The sequence below is a fragment of the Hyperolius riggenbachi genome, chromosome 10, assembly GCF_040937935.1.
Source record: "Hyperolius riggenbachi isolate aHypRig1 chromosome 10, aHypRig1.pri, whole genome shotgun sequence".
NCBI classification, from domain to species: domain Eukaryota; kingdom Metazoa; phylum Chordata; class Amphibia; order Anura; family Hyperoliidae; genus Hyperolius; species Hyperolius riggenbachi.
The window spans coordinates 233652166-233672950 of NC_090655.1; the positions used below are offsets into that span (position 1 = coordinate 233652166).

General features: G+C 43.1%; 1 protein-coding gene across 1 annotated transcript; it reads left to right on the plus strand.

Annotated features, from left to right (window-relative positions):
• Positions 1-4273: 4273 nt before the first annotated feature.
• LOC137534820 (zinc finger protein 211-like) lies at positions 4274-9603 on the plus strand. Its single transcript, XM_068256475.1, has 2 exons — positions 4274-4548; positions 8116-9603. The coding sequence occupies exons 1-2, from the start codon at positions 4275-4277 to the stop codon at positions 9258-9260; spliced, it is 1419 nt and encodes a 472-aa protein (XP_068112576.1). The 5' UTR covers position 4274; the 3' UTR covers positions 9261-9603.
• The last annotated feature ends 11182 nt before the right edge of the window (positions 9604-20785 follow it).

Below are 20785 nucleotides of genomic sequence, written 5' to 3' on the forward strand. Positions count from 1 at the left end.
TTTTAACTTACCCTTTTGTCTGCACACAATTTTTGCAAAGGTCTCGGGCAATGTTTTTTTCCACCTTCTAAAACGCAAACAATGAAAGTTGTAGTTAGCATAATCTCCACAAGATGGCGATGTGAATGATTTCAGGTGGAACGTACAGACCGTTAGTAAGTGGGATTTGAGTAGAAAGTAGTAGAGAGCAGACATTGCAGAGATTGGCAGCTGCTGCAGAAGAGGTAGGCTGAAACATATCGTATATACGTACTGACTCCGTGTGTTGCCTCTATCTATGGTAAACAGCAGCTGCTACGTGTATGCTATTTTCTCTCATCTTCTACAGATATGTGTATTGTGCATATTCCAGGAAGGCATCATCCTTAGGAAATCAGTGCAGCTTATCAGAGATCTGGTAATTGGTACACTACACAGAGACAGATAAAGACATCCATAAATTAGTCGATATTAGTGCAATTTAGAAAACTTGATTGCTCTCTGATTGAAAATCTGTCAGGGAACAGCAAATAATACACCATAGTACAACACTCAAAATCAGGTTGTAGTAAAAATCGTATGAAAAATCAAATATATATCTGCTGTGCTATTCTTTGTACTGCCTGTTGTACTTCAAAAGGATGTGTCCTTCTCCCATTACCCAAAGAAAATGTATCCCTAGGTCCTTTCATTGGTTAAACAATTCAAATTGATTTTGAAGTTTATCGATCTGCAAGACGATGGGTTAAATAGATTACTTACAGATTCCATCAACGTTATCAAATTTTCTAAAACATTTATCCTGCGCATTATCATTAATATTAAGAATTTATGTATTTCTATCGCTGACATATTTTGCAACACTAAACAGATTATATAGCCATGTCACTGTCTGAGAGGAGCTCACAATCTAATCCCAACACTAGTCAGAGTCTAATGTCCTATCATATTATTATTATTATGCTTTTATATAACACTAACATTTTCTGCAGCACTTTACATAGTACATAATCATGACTCGTACTGTCTTCAGAGGAGTTCACAAACCAATACCAGAGCTGAATAAATCTTACCTAAAAGCCCCAGGATCCTCTTCCAGGTCGCCGGAGTTGGGCTTTACTGCACAGACGCTGGCCAGGCTGCATGCGTCCTACAGCGCGCCCATGGCCGAGAGCACAGTGCCACTGCATGACGTAATAGTGACGTCATACACAGTGCACTGCCAGCCACAGGCGTGCTGTTGTACACATCTGCACAGTAAAGCCTGACTCCGGCAACGTGGTAGAAGATCCCAGGGGTTTTTAGCTAAACAATGGGGGACAGAGAGGAGAACGGGGGATTGGTGGGCATCGTGACAGGTGACAGTATATGCCTGTTCCCTCTGTTTATCTAGGTTTGTTTGACTCTGGTATACTTTAAAGAGAGCCCGAGGTGGGCTCAGAATAAAAAAAAAAGTAGGCTATCTGATCCGGGGGGCTGAGTGGTTCAGATAGCTGCAAAAACTGCTGTCCCCCGCCGCTCCTGTAAGCCACACTGGCCCACTTTCACTTTTGTGACCTATAGGTCACGATGTTGAAATGAGAGATTCATTGTCATCCAACGTGCAGGGAGGCGGGGTAACAGCAGGAGGCGTGGCCAGGGAGAGAGAGCTGCCCAACGTCCCTGGTGGCCATTTTGAACAGGGAATCCTTCTCCCTGTGTTTACCTCCGAGTTAGTGACAAATATTGTTGCTAATCTCAGGGGTGGGGTGGGGTGGCAGAGTGGCGGTGTAGGAACACAAAGGCATGATATGAGGCAGAGAACAAGCCTCTGTGTCCCATCTGCCCACCTCGGGTTCTCTTCTTCTAGCCTTCTATAAGGCTTACTAGCTGTGTACACATTATTTATTACAGTTCAGGTAATTCTCATTTTATTATCAATCTACAGAAAGGACTGTCCTGTACAGATCACATGACCACAACAGTGAGGATGGAAAGGAACCAGTATCACATGACTGAGAGGAAATGTCAGGATGTCCCTGTCTTTCTCTCCGTAGAGGAGGGGCAGTGTTTAGAAAGGCACAAGGACCTTTACAAGGACACCTTGATGAAGAATCAGCCGCCCCTCACATCACTGGGTAAGAGGAGACTTTAATTTCTTGTAAAGGAGAGAGCAGTCTGATAAACATGTAGAGACTATGGAGCTGATTCATCATAGAGCGCTGCTCCAGCAGCGCTCGTTAAAAAACAACTTGCGGCTGCTATGCACGCTAAGTGCAGTCATTCACAGTAGTGTGCCTTCTTAGCTACATGTGTTGCTTACATAGCAACGTGCGCTCCTTTAAATGCCGGGGGCTGCTGTGAAGTATCACATTAATTACATAGTAACTATATTGATTAACATAGTAGCGGCCGCACTAGTCGCAATACTTCACATCAGCACCCAGTATTTAAAGGAGCGTGCATTGCTATATAATCAACATGAATAACTATAAGGCGCACTACACAGCACGACCGCGCGTTGCGTGCATAGCGACCGCACGTTTTTTTTTTTTAAACAAGCACTGCTTGTTAAAAATCAGCCCTAATGTATTCAGTCAGGCCTTGTTCACATTATGTTTGCAAAAAATGGGAGGAGCAAGAGATGTCTGGCACTATAGTTTAATGTGCAGCATACAAAAAGACGTGTTGTGTAGTAAACAACATGGTAGATACATTGCAAGTGGAACACTCAATGCAACAAAACACGTGTACTGTGAATGACGTCTTTAGCTGTACCTGGGTGCATGGGAGGTAGCTGGTGTGGGCGCCAGGAGGTGCAGGTAGGACCGTGCACCTCCTGGCGCCCACACCAGCTACCTCCCATGCACCCAGGTACAGCTAAAGACGTCATTCACAGTACACGTGTTTTGTTGCATTGAGTGTTCCACTTGCAATGTATCTACCATGTTGTTTACTACACAACACGTCTTTTTGTATGCTGCACATTAAACTATAGTGCCAGACATCTCTTGCTCCTCCCATTTTTTGCAAACCTATTGCTTTCTGTCTTGAGCACATAGTTGTACTGGTTGCATCACGTTTTATGCCAGTCATCCACAGCTATCCCCGAGTGCCAGCCAGCTCTCCCATCTACCTTGTTCACATTATAAATTGCCAGCGTTATCACAAGCGCTGAACGACTTATTGTGCTTTTTATCAAAGTGCTTTTCCCTAAGCTCTGAGCTTCGAAAAGCACTTAGGAAAGCGATTTTGCTGAGCTACTGAGATTTTCACTTCCTGATGTCAATCAGGAAGTGAACTCTTTGACCCGAAAAAAGAATAAATACATGGGGCATGATTTACCAAGACAAATAGCATGCCTTGTCAAATTTAGCACGCCTTATCAGAGTAGCATGGTGAGCGCTACGAACCCACAGGGGCTCAGGGCAGTACGAGTACAGCTCTCGTCATTGCCAATTAGCAGGCATAAATTTGCTATGCTACTCTGATAAGGCATGTTAACTTTGATAAGGCATGCTAACTTTGATAAGGCATGCTATTTGTCTTAGTGAATCAAGCCCCATGTATTTATTCTTAAAAGCGCTCAGGACATTGATAAACACAGCAATTTTTCAAGCGTTTTATGCTTTTCCAATACCTTTCATTAAAGCAAAAGCAATCAGAAAATGGTACATTTGTGATTTTCTGAAAATCGAAACGCTTAAATGTGAACACTCTCATAGGAAATCATTGCACAAGCACTTTTAGGGCGATTTCTAAAATCGCCAGCGCTTAAAAAGATCCGCAAACGGTCATAGGGCTTGATGCACTAAGACAAATAGCATGCCTTATCAGAGATAACACGCCTTATCAACGTTAACACGCCTTATCAGAGTAGCATAGCAAGCGCCATGAACCTGCAGGGGCTCAGAGCTGGATGAGTGGAGCGGTCTTCATTGCCAATTAGCAGGCATAAGTTCGCTATGATACTCTGATAAGGTGTGTTAACTTTGATTAGGCGTGTTATCTCTGATAAGGCATGCTATCTGTCTTAGTGAATCAAGCCCATAGTGTCAAGCCCTTATTGTGTGTGTTTCCTACAGATGGATCCTGTAACAGAATCCTACCAGAGAGATGTACAGGTCCTCTTTATTCTCAGGATTGTCCACTGGAAGATCACACCTTCCCCCACCATTATCAGGTACAAAGAGCTGAGGGTCACCAGAGACTCCAAACTGTTTTCAATTTTTTTTTGTCTGTTGTATAACTTTATTATTCCTATTAATCAAAATGTATTTTTCATCTTGTGGGCTTCGGTTGATGGCATGTTCAATATGAAAACTGAGGTTAAAGAGGAAGAAAAAGAGACGTATGTGAGGGGTGATCAGCAGTATATGGAGAAGGGTCACATGATGGGGAAACTTAAAGGGGAAGAAGAAAAGACATATGTGAAGGATGATCAGCAGTTTATGGAGGAGGGTATAATTGTAATGAAGACAATTAAAGAGGAAGAAGAAGACATGTACGTGAGGGGTGATCAGGAGTATAAGAACAGTGAAATGATAGAAAACATAAAAGAGGAGATGGTTTCTGTAAATATCAGCACAGGTAAGCCATAAGTATGAAATTCAATTATATCCATATTTTTTTCTGTTTACAGTGTTTTTGTATTAAGTATATAAACAAGAACACAATATACTTTAGACCAGCACTTCTTTCCACAATTCGTAAGATTTTAAAGAGAGCAATGAACTTCATTATAAAATATGACGTATAATAATCCTAACATTTGTATAGTGCTTTTCTCCTGCTGGACTCATTCACTCAAGAGCTGCAGCCACTAAGGGCGCACTTAAAGAGACTCTGAAGTCTCCTAAAATCCCACTTTTTATTCAATATCTAACTTCAGCACTTTCAGCTCTGCTAAAACGCTGCATCCCTATGGCAGAAAGCTGTTTGCAAACCCCCAAAACCCCGTGGGAAAATGCGGGGAGCGCTGCCTCATAGAGGCAGAGCTTTGGGCTGTAGCTCTGCCTCCATGCGTGTCAATCCCCGCCTCTCCCCGCCCCTCTCAGTCTTCCTTCACTGAGATGAGCGGGGGAGAGGCGGAGATCCACGTGGATTGACGTGAATGGAGGCAGAGCTGCAGAGCTGAAAGTGCTGAAGTTAAATATTGAATAAAAAGTGGGATTTTAAGAGGCTTCAGTGTCTCTTTAAGGGGCCACCCTGCAGTGTTAGGAAGTCTTGCCCAACAGTCCGCTATAAAACAACCTTAGTGTTAGAATCCATAGAGGCTGTAGGTACAGTTTTGGATGTGATTTCATATAAAATGAAACACCTGACAAATTGCTTCATTAGAGGCAAATTCACATAAAATGCACCTGCCACATCCATGTACGATTCATATCCTACAATATAAACACAAAAAAAGATATCAACCTGGAACACAACAACATCATCAGATCAAACTAAAACAGTATAGTTACCAGATTGGGTTAAAAGACCTTGCCCTGAATGCCAGGTCAGTATGTTCCCACACTCCAAGTAAGAAATAATGAACTTGATCCACTAAATGTAACGTGCACACACAGCGCAGGTTAATTGTTGCATGCACATGTTAATTAATGTAGTGACCCTAGTGGAGTACCGTGGTCGGCTACAAGCACATTGCACAGCAGTAAGAACAATCACATGTAACTTAAGAGTGCACGCTACGTTGACAGGACCACGCGTAGCATGCCTGTGCTAAAAAAAAAATTGCCCACCTCATGTTGCTTGTTTTCTTCGAGTTCTCTCCCGGTCCCTGTCCTTTTAATATTGGACTGGCTCATCAGTTAAATAATCTAAAGGGAAATTGCTTTTGAAAACTTGCCATGCACAAGTGAATCTGAACTGGGCATGTGCAAGTTCCGAACCACACATGTCCAGGAAGAGGAAGAGTTTGTGCATGAAGGAAATAAGTAGTGCATGTGTGTTATGATCATGTCTGCAGCGTTTACTGCTGGCTGCAGTGGTATTGTAACCCAAGCAGTTCTGATGTCATTACATACATTTTCTTGCATAGTTTGGTTTGCACTTAAACTAGTTGCTGATTCCATCTGCAGTCGCTCTGAAGTTAATGACAGTTTAATATGCTTTTGTGTAAACAAACATTGTCTGCTGCAATGGAGGGGCAATCCCTTTCCTGCAGGCTGCATATCATTGTCTGCCTTTTCCTGCTGTCAGCCTGTGATTAATTACCATTCACTTGTGTGGGAATCTGCAGGTCTGCTCCCATTGGATGACCTCAGTATAAAGAACTGCTTCCTGCAATGCTTGATGGGCTACCATAGTCTCAGATTCAGTCTGTTACTCTGCTCGTGCCCCACCTCGTTCCTAGTCCGTGTGGACTGTGCTGACTCCTGCGAAGGGGTCAGCGAGTCCTCCTAGTTCTGCTCTTGTTTCTAGAAGTTGTTACTTTGCTTGTCTTGTGTCATATATTGGTTCATCGCCAATATATACGCATACTCGCACGTTTATTATTTTCCTTGTATTCGTGTTACGTTGATACATCAGTGTCGCTGATATATACGTACACGAACTGTTTATATCCTATGTTCCGTTAGTCAGCGTTCCAGCACGCTGAGCTAGTTATCCTGTTCCTGGTCCTGTTTGTGGATTGCGTTTATCTCTGCATAGAGATAGCGAATCCTTCTGAGTCCTGTTCCCTGTATTACTCCAGTCTTAGTCAGAGTTCCTGCTTATGTCATATATCGGTTCATTGCCGATATATACATATGTTAGTCAGACGTTACAAATAGTTTCATTGATAGCTGTAATTGTAATACGCTAGGAAATCATACTTATTGTATATTTATCTGTGTTACGTTCATCTATCTTGATCCTGCTATTTCCTGACTATCCTGTCCTGTCTTCGTGAGGCACGCCATTGCTGCAAACGCATTGGCTACCTCATTCCAGTCTGTTTTATTGTGGACGCTTGCTGTCACTAAGTAGTGGCTAGTTAAGCAAGCGTTCATTCTGTCTACCTGTCCTGATCTCCTCAGTCCTGGTTTATGCGCTCAGCGCTACTTTGCGCTGAGACGTTATTACGAAAGTGTTGTTTGTGGCTGTTCGGATCTGCACCGGCTCTGTGCACCACAATCTCCTATTGGAGTCAGTCCTCTCCTCCACTAAACTGGGGATATCCTGATTCCTTGTGCTAGTGTGTGTACCTCCTTCACGTCAGCTTATGTGTTGCATGCTGACTGTGGAGAATACACCTCCAAGCTTAACATTGTGCACGTTCTTTTGCTGGACATGCCCGGTTCAGAACTCGCTTATGGCCGTTAAGTTGCTTGTTCACCAGCCAATGAACCCGTGGGAAGCTGCTGGGGGGAAGGGGGGGTGTATGAGGTCCTAAAACAGGGAATGGGAGAGACCCCAAAGGAAACTAGCAGCAGGAGGATGATGACTAGTGGGTACATTAGCCCACCATGATTTTCAAATTGAAAGTTTAAATTATTTACATGGAAAGTTTAGTTAGTGACAGTTGAGAAAACTAACTACTGTTAAAAAAATGTATATCTACCTATTATAAGTGACCTTGCTAACAGTTTTATGAGTACCCAGAAGGCTCATGTTGAGCCAGAACATCTAGGCTATTGTGAGGGGCTTAAAGGACAACTGAGGTGACATGTGACATGATGAGATAGATATGTGTATGTACAGTGCCAAGCACACAAATAACTAGACTGTGTTCCTTTTTTATTTCTCTGCCTGAAAAAGTTAAACATCAGGTGTGCAAGTAAAAGTTTCTGCCCAGGTCGGGATCGGGTCGGACTGGGTCAGACTATGGCATAACCCTCCTTAATAAATAATTACAGCCATAAAACACTTTCCAGTCAGTAAATGGCTTCTGAGAGCATGAAGGAGATAAAATTCATACATCTTAGTTCTGGTATACTTCAATGAAGGGGTCATTGAGCAGAAAAAATGAAACAGTAAAAAAACAACAACAAAAAAAAACGTAAAAGCTAGATTTAAATATAAAATAAAACTGTGGGATATCTTAAAAAGTCCTTTTTAGGAGAAGGAGGATAGATAGAATTAGATAGAATTGTTTTTCTCATCAGTTTATTTTCACCTCGGGTGTCCTTTAAAAGGGTATTAAATAATTTATCATTTTTCATCCAGCAGGTGTACATGATCTCAGGAACCCCATAGGGGGACATCTTATGTCACATCCTGATGATACTGCAGAAGATACTGGTGGCACACAATCTTCTATTACTGGAAACACTCATGGTAGAGGTCACAGTTCAGATGGAGGAATGACTGGTGTACAGTCACAAGATGTCACCTCAGATGTCCCTCCACCATGTCACACAGCTTCTACAAATCAATCTAGTCTGGATGATTCTTCTTGTGATGAATCACACCATATTACTGACAGTCAGAGATTTTCATGTCTCGAATGCAGCAAATGGTGTAAATCTGAAGCATCTCTTGCTGCGCACCAGAAGATGCACTCAGAGAAACTGCTGTTTGCATGTTCAGAGTGTGGGAAATATTGCAGATGGAAATCCGAACTTGTTACTCACATGAGAGTTCACACCGGTGAGAGACCCTATGTTTGTTCTGAGTGTGGGAAAACATTTCGAAGGAATTCAGATCTTATTATTCATCAGAGAGTCCACACCGGCGAGAGGCCCTATGTTTGTACTGAGTGTGGGAAATCATTCACTGTAAAGGAAGAGCTTGTGAAACACCAGAAAATTCACACTGGTGAGAGGCCTTTTACATGTTCTGAGTGTGGGAAATCATTCAGAAGACATGGAGAACTTCTTATTCACCACAGATTTCATACCGGTGAGAAGCCTTATGTTTGTTCTGAGTGTGAGAAGACATTTAAATCAAAGACACAACTTGCTGTTCACCAGAGAGTTCACACCAGTGAAAGGCCCTACGTTTGTTCTGAGTGTGGGAAATCCTTTAGATTGAAGTCAGTGTTTTTTCGTCACAAAAGTGTTCACACTGGTGACAGGCCTTATACTTGTTCTAAGTGTGGGAAATCATTCAAAAGAAATGCAGAACTAATAAAACACCAAATAGTTCACAACAGTGAGAAACCCTATACTTGTTCTACTTGCAAGAAATCCTTCAGAGCAAAGTCAGATCTTGTTATACATCAGAGAATTCACACTGGTGAGAGGCCCTATGGTTGTTCTGAGTGTGAAAAATCATTCAAGTCAAAGTCAGAACTTGTTAGACATCAGATAGTTCATACAAGTGAGAGTTTATATGCTTGTTCTGAGTGTGGGAAAACCGGAACTTGTTAGTCATCAGACAAGTCACACTGCAGAGATGCCCCATTGTTGTTCTAAGTGTGGGAAATCTTTCAAATCAGAGTCAGAACTTATTAGTCATCAGAGAGATCACACAGATGAGAGGTCCTGGGCTTCTTCTGAGTGTGAAAAATAAATCAAAATCAAATCTTGCTGTTTGCTCAAGACTTCCCACCACCGAGAGATCCCGTACTAGATCCCATAGAAGAGTATGGGAAGCTTAATAGAGGGTGTTACTCATCAGGACATTCTTACTGGTTAGAGTCCCTTGCTTGTTGTTAGTTTTAGAAATTATTTAGTTCAAGGCTGGAATTTGTTGTTCACCATAGAGTTGAAACTGAAAAGAAGACCTTTCCTCGCTGTAAAGTGCCCATTAAAGGTACCATTTTTTTCATCAGATGCAATCTGTTGACACTCTTTTTATGATCGAATTGTACAGAAAACTGTACAGTGTGTGGCAGAAATTGATGTAAGACAATTCTTTGATCAATTGGAACTGAAGATGTAATCAGTCTGAAAGAGATCTGAAGAGAGAAAATGCCCCAATTGACCCGTTTATGGGAACAATCAATAATTACCTTCTGATTACTTGCAATGGTAAAAACTGCATTGAAAGATCACATCTGATGAAAAAAAATTAAAAGATCACATCTGATGAAAAAAAATTGTACAGTTTATTTATGGACACCTTAAGGCCTCTTGCACACTGCAAGCGATTCAGATTCAGATTCCGCGTTTTAATCTGTTTTTACATCAGATTCAGATTCCGATTTGCAGTGTGCAGGGAGCAAACTGCAAATCAGAATCTGAAACGGATGTAAAAACTGATTAAAAAGCGGAATCTGAATCGGAATCACTTGCAGTGTGCAAGAGGCCTTAGTGTGAGAAATTATTTTGTTCAACGTCAAAACTAGCTATTCACTGGAATGTAAAAAGGTCACTTGGACACAGCAGCTGGGTGTGACAATATGGCTGTACTGAAGCCCATCCCATGACATAGTTATACCAGAGATCCAGGGGAGGGCTGACATAACATCACACTGCTCAGCTGTACAAGAAAGCATGTCTGAGACCTGACTTGAGGCACAGAACAACTTTTGTAATAGACAGCAGTCTCCAGGCTGACAAGATCACATCCCAGATTTTTTGGGAAACCAGCTATAGTTTATACAATACAGATGGGTACCACATAAAAATAGTAACACATTCTCCCTGGGCCTGTCATTTTTAGGGATGATCACAGGTATGCAAATTGTTCTGAGTTCATGCAAATTTGTATGCAAATGTATGCAGCTTGAAAATGGACCAATCAATTTACCTGGGTTTAAAATGATTGGTCCATTTTCAAACTGCTTACATTTGCATAAAAAATTGCATAATTCCAGAACAATTTGCATCTCACTGATCATCCCTAGTCATTTTAGGCCTCTTTTCCACGAACTGTTGAGCTGTGTGCTCAGCAAGCAGTTACCAGGCAGAAGTAAGCAGTTAATTCAGCAACAAGCAGTTACCAGGCAGCAGTGAGCAGTTGAGAGAGTTTGAGAGGCATTTCACTGCCTATCAACAGTTCGTGGAAAGGAGCCCTGGTTTAAATTGATTGGTCCATTTTCAAGCTGCATACATTTGCATACAAATTTGCATGGACAATTTGCATATCTTTATCCTAATTTGGAAAAGTCTGATAGTACTCATCCTTTAGGCCTCCTTTCCACGAACTGTTGATAGGCAGTGAAATGCCTCTCAAACTCTCTCAACTGCTCACTGCTGCCTGGTAACTGCTTGCTGAGCACACAGCTCAACAGTTCATGACTATGATTAAGGGCGAACTTTGAGCCCGATACGCGTCAGTCATTCTGTGGCCTCATTTGTGTCATTTTTGTGGCTTTTTTCAATAAAGAATACCAGCTTTTTTCACTTCGCTGTGACTGCGGATCCTCCTTTGCTTGATGTCAACAGTTTGTAGAAAGGAGGCCTTACTGAGTATTTGCTCCACTTAGCAGGTGTGTTCACTATTACCAGAAAAAAGTCTCATTAAAGTGCACCTGAAATGGGAATGGGGGAAAGTTAGATATAGTTGTCAGATTGTTCAGAGACTCCCAGTGTACTTCTAAAGCCCACCGTTCTAATGAAGGGACCCCCTTTGCCTTTTAGCAATGCTCCTGCTCATGGATACGCACATCCAGACTGAGCATGTGCGATAGGGATGTTCAATGAGATGCAAATTGTTCCAAAATTATGCACATTTTTATGCAAAGGTATGCAGTTTGAAAATGGACCAATCAATTTACACCCAGGTTTAAATTGAATGGTCCATTTTCAAGCTGCATAATTTGCATATGAATTTGCATCAACTCAGAATAATTTGCATATCTATGATCATCCCTATTGTGCGAGCAAGGTCCCCTCGTGCTCAATAGAGTTTTTTTCCTCTGTTCATGAGTACTTTATTCTACTGGGCATGCACACCTCCGCTGTTTTCAACAGCGCTACTAAGGTAAGTATCCCACTTTTTTATGTTACGTCAAGTATCCTTTAACCTCCCTGGCGGTTCGCAGTTTATGAGGCTGCGTCCGCGGGAGGGATTTTTGGAATAAATCTTGTTTTAAACTCCGTAGCTAGCTACCTGTGGCCCCCAAGTCCCCCGGCACCTATCTACTCCCCTGACAACACTCACCCGTCCACGATCCCGCGAGAGCCGCAGCTTCCCAATTTTCTTCAGTCGTCGCTTTGGCAACGATTGGACATGATGTCACGACATCGTGCGCAGTCCCAATCCATCCCATAGCAAAGCCTAGAACTGACCGGGAGGCTGCGCCATCGCGGGATCCCTGGGGGTATGTATTGCGGCGGAGATCGGGGGGAGAGCGGAGGCACTTAGGGGGCATAGGTAGCTAGCCAAGTGCTAGCTAAAGACCATGGAACACATTTTATTTAAAAAAAATCCTCCCGGGGCCATGCGATCCCCTGCGGCGGCTTCCCCGACACTGTCGGGCATACCGCCAGGGAGGTTAACCCGTAGACTGCCATCTCATTTTAAAAAAAAGCTACATGCCAGTGCCAGCTATGTTTGTATTGTGTTTATCAAATGTCTTTGCTACGTGTAAATTTAAAGACATCAATGTAAAGTCCACATTAGTCAGTAGGAAGGATGTGCAAATAAATTTGAGATGATTAAGGATTATACAAGTTATTATGATAGAGAACTATGCCAAATTGTCATCAAAAACTAAAATGTAAAGGGACTAATCAAATCTTACAGTAAAAGCATTTGATTGGTCCATTTTCAAGCTACATAATTTGTAATGACATTTGGGAAGCTCTACATACATCAACTCAATTGTTTGCATATTTCAAGTGAAGTAGAATGTTGGCATAGAGCCAAAACCTTGTACTAAACACCTTGAGGCCTGGAACCCACTGAAATCCGCAAACGCAAAACGCAACCGCTAGCGTTTTGTCTGAGCGGTTTGCAAGCGGATTCATGCGCGTTTTCGGTCGCGTTTTGCAACAGTGTATTTTTTTGCTCAGCGGTTGTGTAGCGTTTTGCGTTTCGCGTTTTTATCCTGATTGGTCCTGTAAATTATTTTTAATTTTGTTACAGTGTGCTGAACCGCAAAACGCTAGCAAAACCGCTCAGTTTAGGTTTTGCTGAGCGTTTCTGCTAGCGTTTCAATACTTTACATTGAAGCGCTAACACTCCCAAAATGCTGCAGGTCCTGTGGAAGTTGCCCCATCCATTAACATCAGCTGAGCGTTTTGGCAAAACGCTAGCGTATCGCAGCGCTGACAAAATGCTCAAAAAACGCTCTTGTGGGTTCCAGCCCTTAGTCCTCTTTTCCACAGACTGTTGAGCTGTGTGTTCAGCAAGCAGTTGCCAGGTAGTAGCAGGCAGTTGTGAGAGTTTGAGAGGTATTTCACTGCCTATCAGCAGTCCATGGAAAAGAGGCCTTACGCACCCGGGGCACAGGACTATGGAGAAACAAAAATGCCTACAGATATCCGCAGCAGGTGGAAGTAGTTTTGTAAATAGGGATAATCAATGAGATGCAAATACTTCCGAGTTTATGCAAATTTTTATGCAAATATATGCAGTTTGAAAATGGACCAGTCAATTTAAACATAGATTTGCATAAAAAAATGGGTACTTATCCGTTAGCCGGGTGCATCCGGCAGGTGGCACTAATTACTATTCCCCCTCCAGGCCGCCATGGATAGTAGGGAAAGATGCAACTCTGGTGGAGTTTTGTCGCCACCTGCCGGATGCGCCCGGCTAACGGATAAGTACCAAAAATTGCATAAACTTGGAAGTATTTGCATCCCTATTTGTAAACATGGAAAATTCCTTCTCATTGATTGTCTGTTGTGTTACAGCTGACAGCAACCGATTTAGGCCTCTTTTCCACAGACTGTTGGTATGCAGTGAAATGCCTCTCAAACTATCACAAAGGCTCACTGCTGCCTGGTAACTGCTCACTGTAGCCTTGCAACTGCTTGCTGAGCACACAGTTAAGCATCCATGGAAAGGAGGCCTTAGGCCTCTTTTCCACGGACAGTTAATAGGCAGTGAAATGCCTCTGAAGCTCTCAGAACTGTTTGCTGCTGCCTGGTTAAACTATTCATAGAAAAGAGGCCTGGGGGCCCTTTTACACTTAGGCATCTTTTCCACGCACTGTTTACAGGCAGTGAAATGCCTCTCAAACGCTCACAACTGCTCACTGCTTGTTGCTGCCTAGTAACTGCTTGCTGAGCACACAGCTCAACAGTTCGTGGAAAGGAGGCCTTAGTCAGTTGCTCTCAGTTAAAACGGAAAGAACACTGATTTTCAAAGTAAGGCCTCTTTTCCACGAACTGTTGAGCTGAGTACTCAGCAAGCAGTTGTCAGGCAGCAGTGAGCAGTTACCCGGCAGCAACAAGCAGTTGCAACTATATGGAGAAAAAGGGCAAACAAGCATTCCCTAGATACTTGTCTATCTTACCCATACAAAGGGTAATGGGCGGGGCCAACCCCGAAATTGAATAACTCCTAACTTAATGTGCAAAAAATTATGGGTTACCAGCCACCTTAATATACCAAGTATCAAAATGTATTAGTCAAGAAAAAGGGAACACAGAGAATCTCCAAAAATACACATGTGGAAGGAGCACTCATGATTCAATAATTAAAATTGCATATGCAAAAGCTTTTTAGCCATCAACAGCAATAAATAGTACATATTCCAATTTAGTATTGCACATAGATGATTACACACATGCATACTCCAGGCATCCCGCGCTTGCATACTGGTGCCTTGTGCATCATAAACAATTTTTGGTGGGGGCCCCCCTATGAATATCTACAGTCCAGCTGGACTCCAGGCAATGGCCACCATAAGTGGAACTCAAATCATCACCCCACTCAGTATCCGTGTAGCTGGGGCTGACAGACTGATTCCCTGGAGAAATGGCAGTTCATGTATCCATATGAGAAAAATAAGGGTGGCTCTCACCAAACGCAGATGCTGGCGTCTCTCTGGCTTCTCCAGTGCGTGAAACGCAACTTCTTATAGTGCTTATAGGGCGGCCTAAGTGGATGTGAAGCCGTCCTTTTCATCTGCTCCCACCGGTGATTGAGTCACCTTACTCTGGACGCAGACCGATGAGCTGTGTTTCTCCAGAGAGGCAAACAGCGGGGAGGCCGGCCGGACACAAGACGCCAAGCACTCATCAGCGCGGAAGCGTGGCTGGAATCTCAAGCTCCGTAGCTCCGCCCACCGACGTTTCGCGTCATGTGTGTGGCTTCAACATACGACTATGCGTTTAAGAACAGTCTTAAGCAGCATACTTATAATCCACGGGCACCAGGGAGGTTAACCCGTAGACTGCCATCTCATTTAAAAAAAAAGCTACATGTCAGTGCCAGCTATGTTTGTATTGTGTTTATCAAATGTCTTTGCTACGTGTAGGCTTCTTGCACACCAAGACGTTGTGTTAGGTGGCACGTTAAGGTCGCATAACGTGCACCTAACACAACGTATGGTGCTGCAAAAGCCGACGGTAGAGTGAGCCGCGTTAGGCTGCTCGATGCCCATAATATCTCCCAGAGTGGCGCTGATTGGCCAGCGGGACCACGTGATGCGGAGCGAGACACTCCGCATCACGTGGTCCCGCCGGCCAATCAGCTGCCGCCAGTGCAGTGAATATTAAGTAGCCATGTGCGCGGCTACTGTAGCTGGCTCTCCCCGCCTCCTCCGCCCCCCACTGCGCATGTGCAAACAGTCTAACGCGGCTATAGCCGCTCCAACGCCGTAGCATGCTGCACTTTGCACAGAACGTGCAGCGTTACATGTAACGCAACGTGGGCTGTGTGAACAGCCCACTTGTGTTACATTGCTGTGCGTTGGGGGAGCGTTACAGGCGCACTAACGTGCGCCTGTAACGTCTTGGTGTGCAAGCAGCCGTAAATTTAAAGACATCAATGTAAAGTCCACATTAGTCAGTAGGAAGGATGTGCAAATAAATTTGAGATGATTAAGGATTATACAAGTTATTATGATAGAGAACTATGCCAAATTGTCATCAAAAACTAAAATGTAAAGGGACTAATCAAATCTTACAGTAAAAGCATTTGATTGGTCCATTTTCAAGCTACATAATTTGTAATGACATTTGGGAAGCTCTACATACATCAACTCAATTGTTTGCATATTTCAAGTGAAGTAGAATGTTGGCATAGAGCCAAAACTTTGTACTAAACACCTTGAGGCCTGGAACCCACTGAAATCCGCAAACGCAAAACGCAACCGCTAGCGTTTTGTCTGAGCGGTTTGCAAGCGGATTCATGCGCGTTTTCGGTCGCGTTTTGCAACAGTATTTTTTTGCTCAGCGGTTGTGCAGCGTTTTGCGTTTCGCGTTTTTATCCTGATTGGTCCTGTAAATTATTTTTAATTTTGTTACAGTGTGCTGAACCGCAAAACGCTAGCAAAACCGCTCAGTTTAGGTTTTGCTGAGCGTTTCTGCTAGCGTTTCAATACTTTACATTGAAGCGCTAACACTCCCAAAATGCTGCAGGTCCTGTGGAAGTTGCCCCATCCATTAACATCAGCTGAGCGTTTTGGCAAAACGCTAGCGTATCGCAGCGCTGACAAAATGCTCAAAAAACGCTCTTGTGGGTTCCAGCCCTTAGTCCTCTTTTCCACAGACTGTTGAGCTGTGTGTTCAGCAAGCAGTTACCAGGCAGCAGCAAGCAGTTGCCAGGTAGTAGCAGGCAGTTGTGAGAGTTTGAGAGGTATTTCACTGCCTATCAGCAGTCCATGGAAAAGAGGCCTTACGCACCCGGGGCACAGGACTATGGAGAAACAAAAATGCCTACAGATCACCCCACTCAGTATCCGTGTAGCTGGGGCTGACAGACTGATTCCCTGGAGAAATGGCAGTTCATGTATCCATATGAGAAAAATAAGGGTGGCTCTCACCAAACGCAGATGCTGGCGTCTCTCTGGCTTCTCCAGTGCGTGAAACGCAACTTCTTATAGTGCTTATAGGGCGGCCTAAGTGGATGTGAAGCCGTCCTTTTCATCTGCTCCCACCGGTGATTGAGTCACCTTACTCTGGATGCAGACCGATGAGCTGTGTTTCTCCAGAGAGGCAAACAGCGGGGAGGCCGGCCGGACACAAGACGCCAAGCACTCATCAGCGCGGAAGCGTGGCTGGAATCTCAAGCTCCGTAGCTCCGCCCACCGACGTTTCGCGTCATGTGTGTGGCTTCAACATACGACTATGCGTTTAAGAACAGTCTTAAACAGTCTCCGTCCTCGCAGCATACTTATAATCCACGGGCAACTAGATGGGCTGTCAGCCTTACACAAATGTGTCAGTCATAAATCGGCGTTTGCGCAGAGCAGGTATACCGAGACTTTAAAGGAATCAACAGGAAAACCATCACTTCACATTATAGTAGAGGGGAGGACAGCTGAATGCCATAAAAACGCCATATAAACGCTCAGATAAATACAACTCCACAACTCCACATCACACCATGGCATGATGTAATTTTCAACAAGTCCACATAATTCATGAATCCACACTCCATCTGTCACGAAATTTGTTCTGGGTAATCCACCATGAAGGTACAGAGATAGGTAAATACACCATTACTGTTCTTTTCTTGTTTTTATAGGGCACTTAATCCACATGGCACCTATCATTCATTGCGGATCCATACATATCTCAATCGATCAATCGTATCGTCGAATCCGCAGAAATGGAGTTAAATCCAATTCTGCATTTAAACCAAATGGTGCTACGGTCTTTAATTTAAAGATCCAAGATGCTTCCTTACAGTACAGTAGTTCATCAAAATCTCCTCTCCTGGTGGATACCTTTAATTTGTATATACCTTTAACCAAAGTACCTATTACTTCATTACCGTGACACTCTCTATAATGGTCATATATACCTCCAACGGCTTTACCTCCTTTAATTTTGCCCAAGTGTTCTAACACCCGTTCTTTCATGGCCCTTTTTGTTTTACCAATGTATTTGAGCCCACACGGGCACTGTATCATGTACACGACACGTGTCGTATTACAAAAAAAAAATTAAATGTCAACATGGCGTATCTAATATCTGATGAAATTGAGGGTGAAATTGAGGCCACCTTTGCATCATTTCCAATAGAAGAGAGAGAAGATGTAACACAACTAAAAGAATTATTTTTTAATCATAAATTGTTGTTGACACGTCAGTTAAAACGCAAATGGAATACATCTCTTCTTGAATCATATGCGAAGGCAGGCGTAATTCCTGACGGGTTATTGGAACGTATTATTCCGGCTACCAACCTTTTGACTCCCAGATTTCTTGACAAATGGAAAAAGAGTACACTGGATAGAGGGATTGAAATATTAGAAATGATGGCAGAGGAAGAAAGAGAGCCCTAGTGGAGTACCGTGGTCGGCTACAAGCACATTGCACAGCAGTAAGAACAATCACATGTAACTTAAGAGTGCACGCTACGTTGACAGGACCACGCGTAGCATGCCTGTGCTAAAAAAAAAAATTGCCCACCTCATGTTGCTTGTTTTCTTCGAGTTCTCTCCCGATCCCTGTCCTTTTAATATTGGACTGGCTCATCAGTTAAATAATCTAAAGGGAAATTGCTTTTGAAAACTTGCCATGCACAAGTGAATCTGAACTGGGCATGTGCAAGTTCCGAACCACACATGTCCAGGAAGAGGAAGAGTTTGTGCATGAAGGAAATAAGTAGTGCATGTGTGTTATGATCATGTCTGCAGCGTTTACTGCTGGCTGCAGTGGTATTGTAACCCAAGCAGTTCTGGTGTCATTACATACATTTTCTTGCATAGTTTGGTTTGCACTTAAACTAGTTGCTGATTCCATCTGCAGTCGCTCTGAAGTTAATGACAGTTTAATATGCTTTTGTGTAAACAAACATTGTCTGCTGCAATGGAGGGGCAATCCCTTTCCTGCAGGCTGCATATCATTGTCTGCCTTTTCCTGCTGTCAGCCTGTGATTAATTACCATTCACTTGTGTGGGAATCTGCAGGTCTGCTCCCATTGGATGACCTCAGTATAAAGAACTGCTTCCTGCAATGCTTGATGGGCTACCATAGTCTCAGATTCAGTCTGTTACTCTGCTCGTGCTCCACCTCGTTCCTAGTCCGTGTGGACTGTGCTGACTCCTGCGAAGGGGTCAGCGAGTCCTCCTAGTTCTGCTCTTGTTTCTAGAAGTTGTTACTTTGCTTGTCTTGTGTCATATATTGGTTCATCGCCAATATATACGCATACTCGCACGTTTATTAATTTCCTTGTATTCGTGTTACGTTGATACATCAGTGTCGCTGATATATACGTACACGAACTGTTTATATCCTATGTTCCGTTAGTCAGCGTTCCAGCACGCTGAGCTAGTTATCCTGTTCCTGGTCCTGTTTGTGGATTGCGTTCATCTCTGCATAGAGATAGCGAATCCTTCTGAGTCCTGTTCCCTGTATTACTCCAGTCTTAGTCAGAGTTCCTGCTTATGTCATATATCGGTTCATTGCCGATATATACATATGTTAGTCAGACGTTACAAATAGTTTCATTGATAGCTGTAATTGTAATACGCTAGGAAATCATACTTATTGTATATTTATCTGTGTTACGTTCATCTATCTTGATCCTGCTATTTCCTGACTATCCTGTCCTGTCTTTGTGAGGCACGCCATTGCTGCAAACGCATTGGCTACCTCATTCCAGTCTGTTTTATTGTGGACGCTTGCTGTCACTAAGTAGTGGCTAGTTAAGCAAGCGTTCATTCTGTCTACCTGTCCTGATCTCCTCAGTCCTGGTTTATGCGCTCAGCGCTACTTTGCGCTGAGACGTTATTACGAAAGTGTTGTTTGTGGCTGTTCGGATCTGCACCGGCTCTGTGCACCACAATCTCCTATTGGAGTCAGTCCTCTCCTCCACTAAACTGGGGATATCCTGATTCCTTGTGCTAGTGTGTGTACCTCCTTCACGTCAGCTTATGTGTTGCATGCTGACTGTGGAGAATACACCTCCAAGCTTAACATTATGGTAGCCCCTTTACCAATCCCTATTGTGGGGGGAATTTCCAGAAATTATGACACTGTTTGTCAGGGGTCCTGCTCCTTTAAAAAATTTGAAAAGCTTGGTCCTGAAGTTACAGACAAATTTATATCAGAATTGGTTAAGGTTCTGGCCAATCCCGACTTTCGGGCTTCTGCAATTTCTACCTGGTCTGATTGGATCGTTTGTGCTCTTTTTAAGGGCAAACTTTTTGATTGGGCAATCGATGTCTAAAGGCTCATACACACATCAGACCATAGTCTTTTGAAAATGAAAGATCACAGACCAATCTTACCACCCTTCATGTAGTATGAGAGCCATACTCTACACAGTCTTTTCTATGGAGCTGAACTCCACATCAGAAAAAAAATCTTTGCAAGATGCTGCACACACAGATGCTGTACAGACACAAAAGCTCAGTATCTGCAAAAGATCTGTTCCTGCCAAAAATCCATTCCTGCAAATTGCAATGATAGTCTATGAGATCTGCAGATCATCATACACACATGATTTAACTGACATTCATCTGCAGATCAAGCAGTCATCTGCAGATCTGAAAATCCATCCTGGTGGATCTGATCTGCAGATGAATGTCAGTTAAATCATGTGTGTATGATGATCTGCAGATCTCATAGACTATCATTGCAATTTGCAGGAATGGATTTTTGGCAGGAACAGATCTTTTGCAGATACTGAGCTTTTGTGTCTGTGCAGCATCTTTGTGTGCAGCATCTTGCAAAGATTTTTTTCTGATGTGGAGTTCAGCTCCATAGAAAAGACTGTAGAGTATGGCTCTCATACTACATGAAGGGTGGTAAGATTGGTCTGTGATCTTTCATTTTCAAAAGACTATGGTCTGATGTGTGTATGTGGCCTTAGATCACACTCAGTTTAGACAAAGTCCTTTGCAATTTATAGCTTTTGTAATTCACAATTGGTTGCGCAT

Excerpts from the sequence above, each read along its gene's own strand:
- LOC137534820 (XM_068256475.1), top strand. The coding sequence starts at position 4,275 with ATGAAAACTGAGGTTAAAGAGGAAGAAAAAGAGACGTATGTGAGGGGT. Across the intron at positions 4,549-8,115 it reads TTCTGTAAATATCAGCACAG|CAGGTGTACATGATCTCAGG; the intron begins GTAAGCCATAAG and ends TTTTTCATCCAG.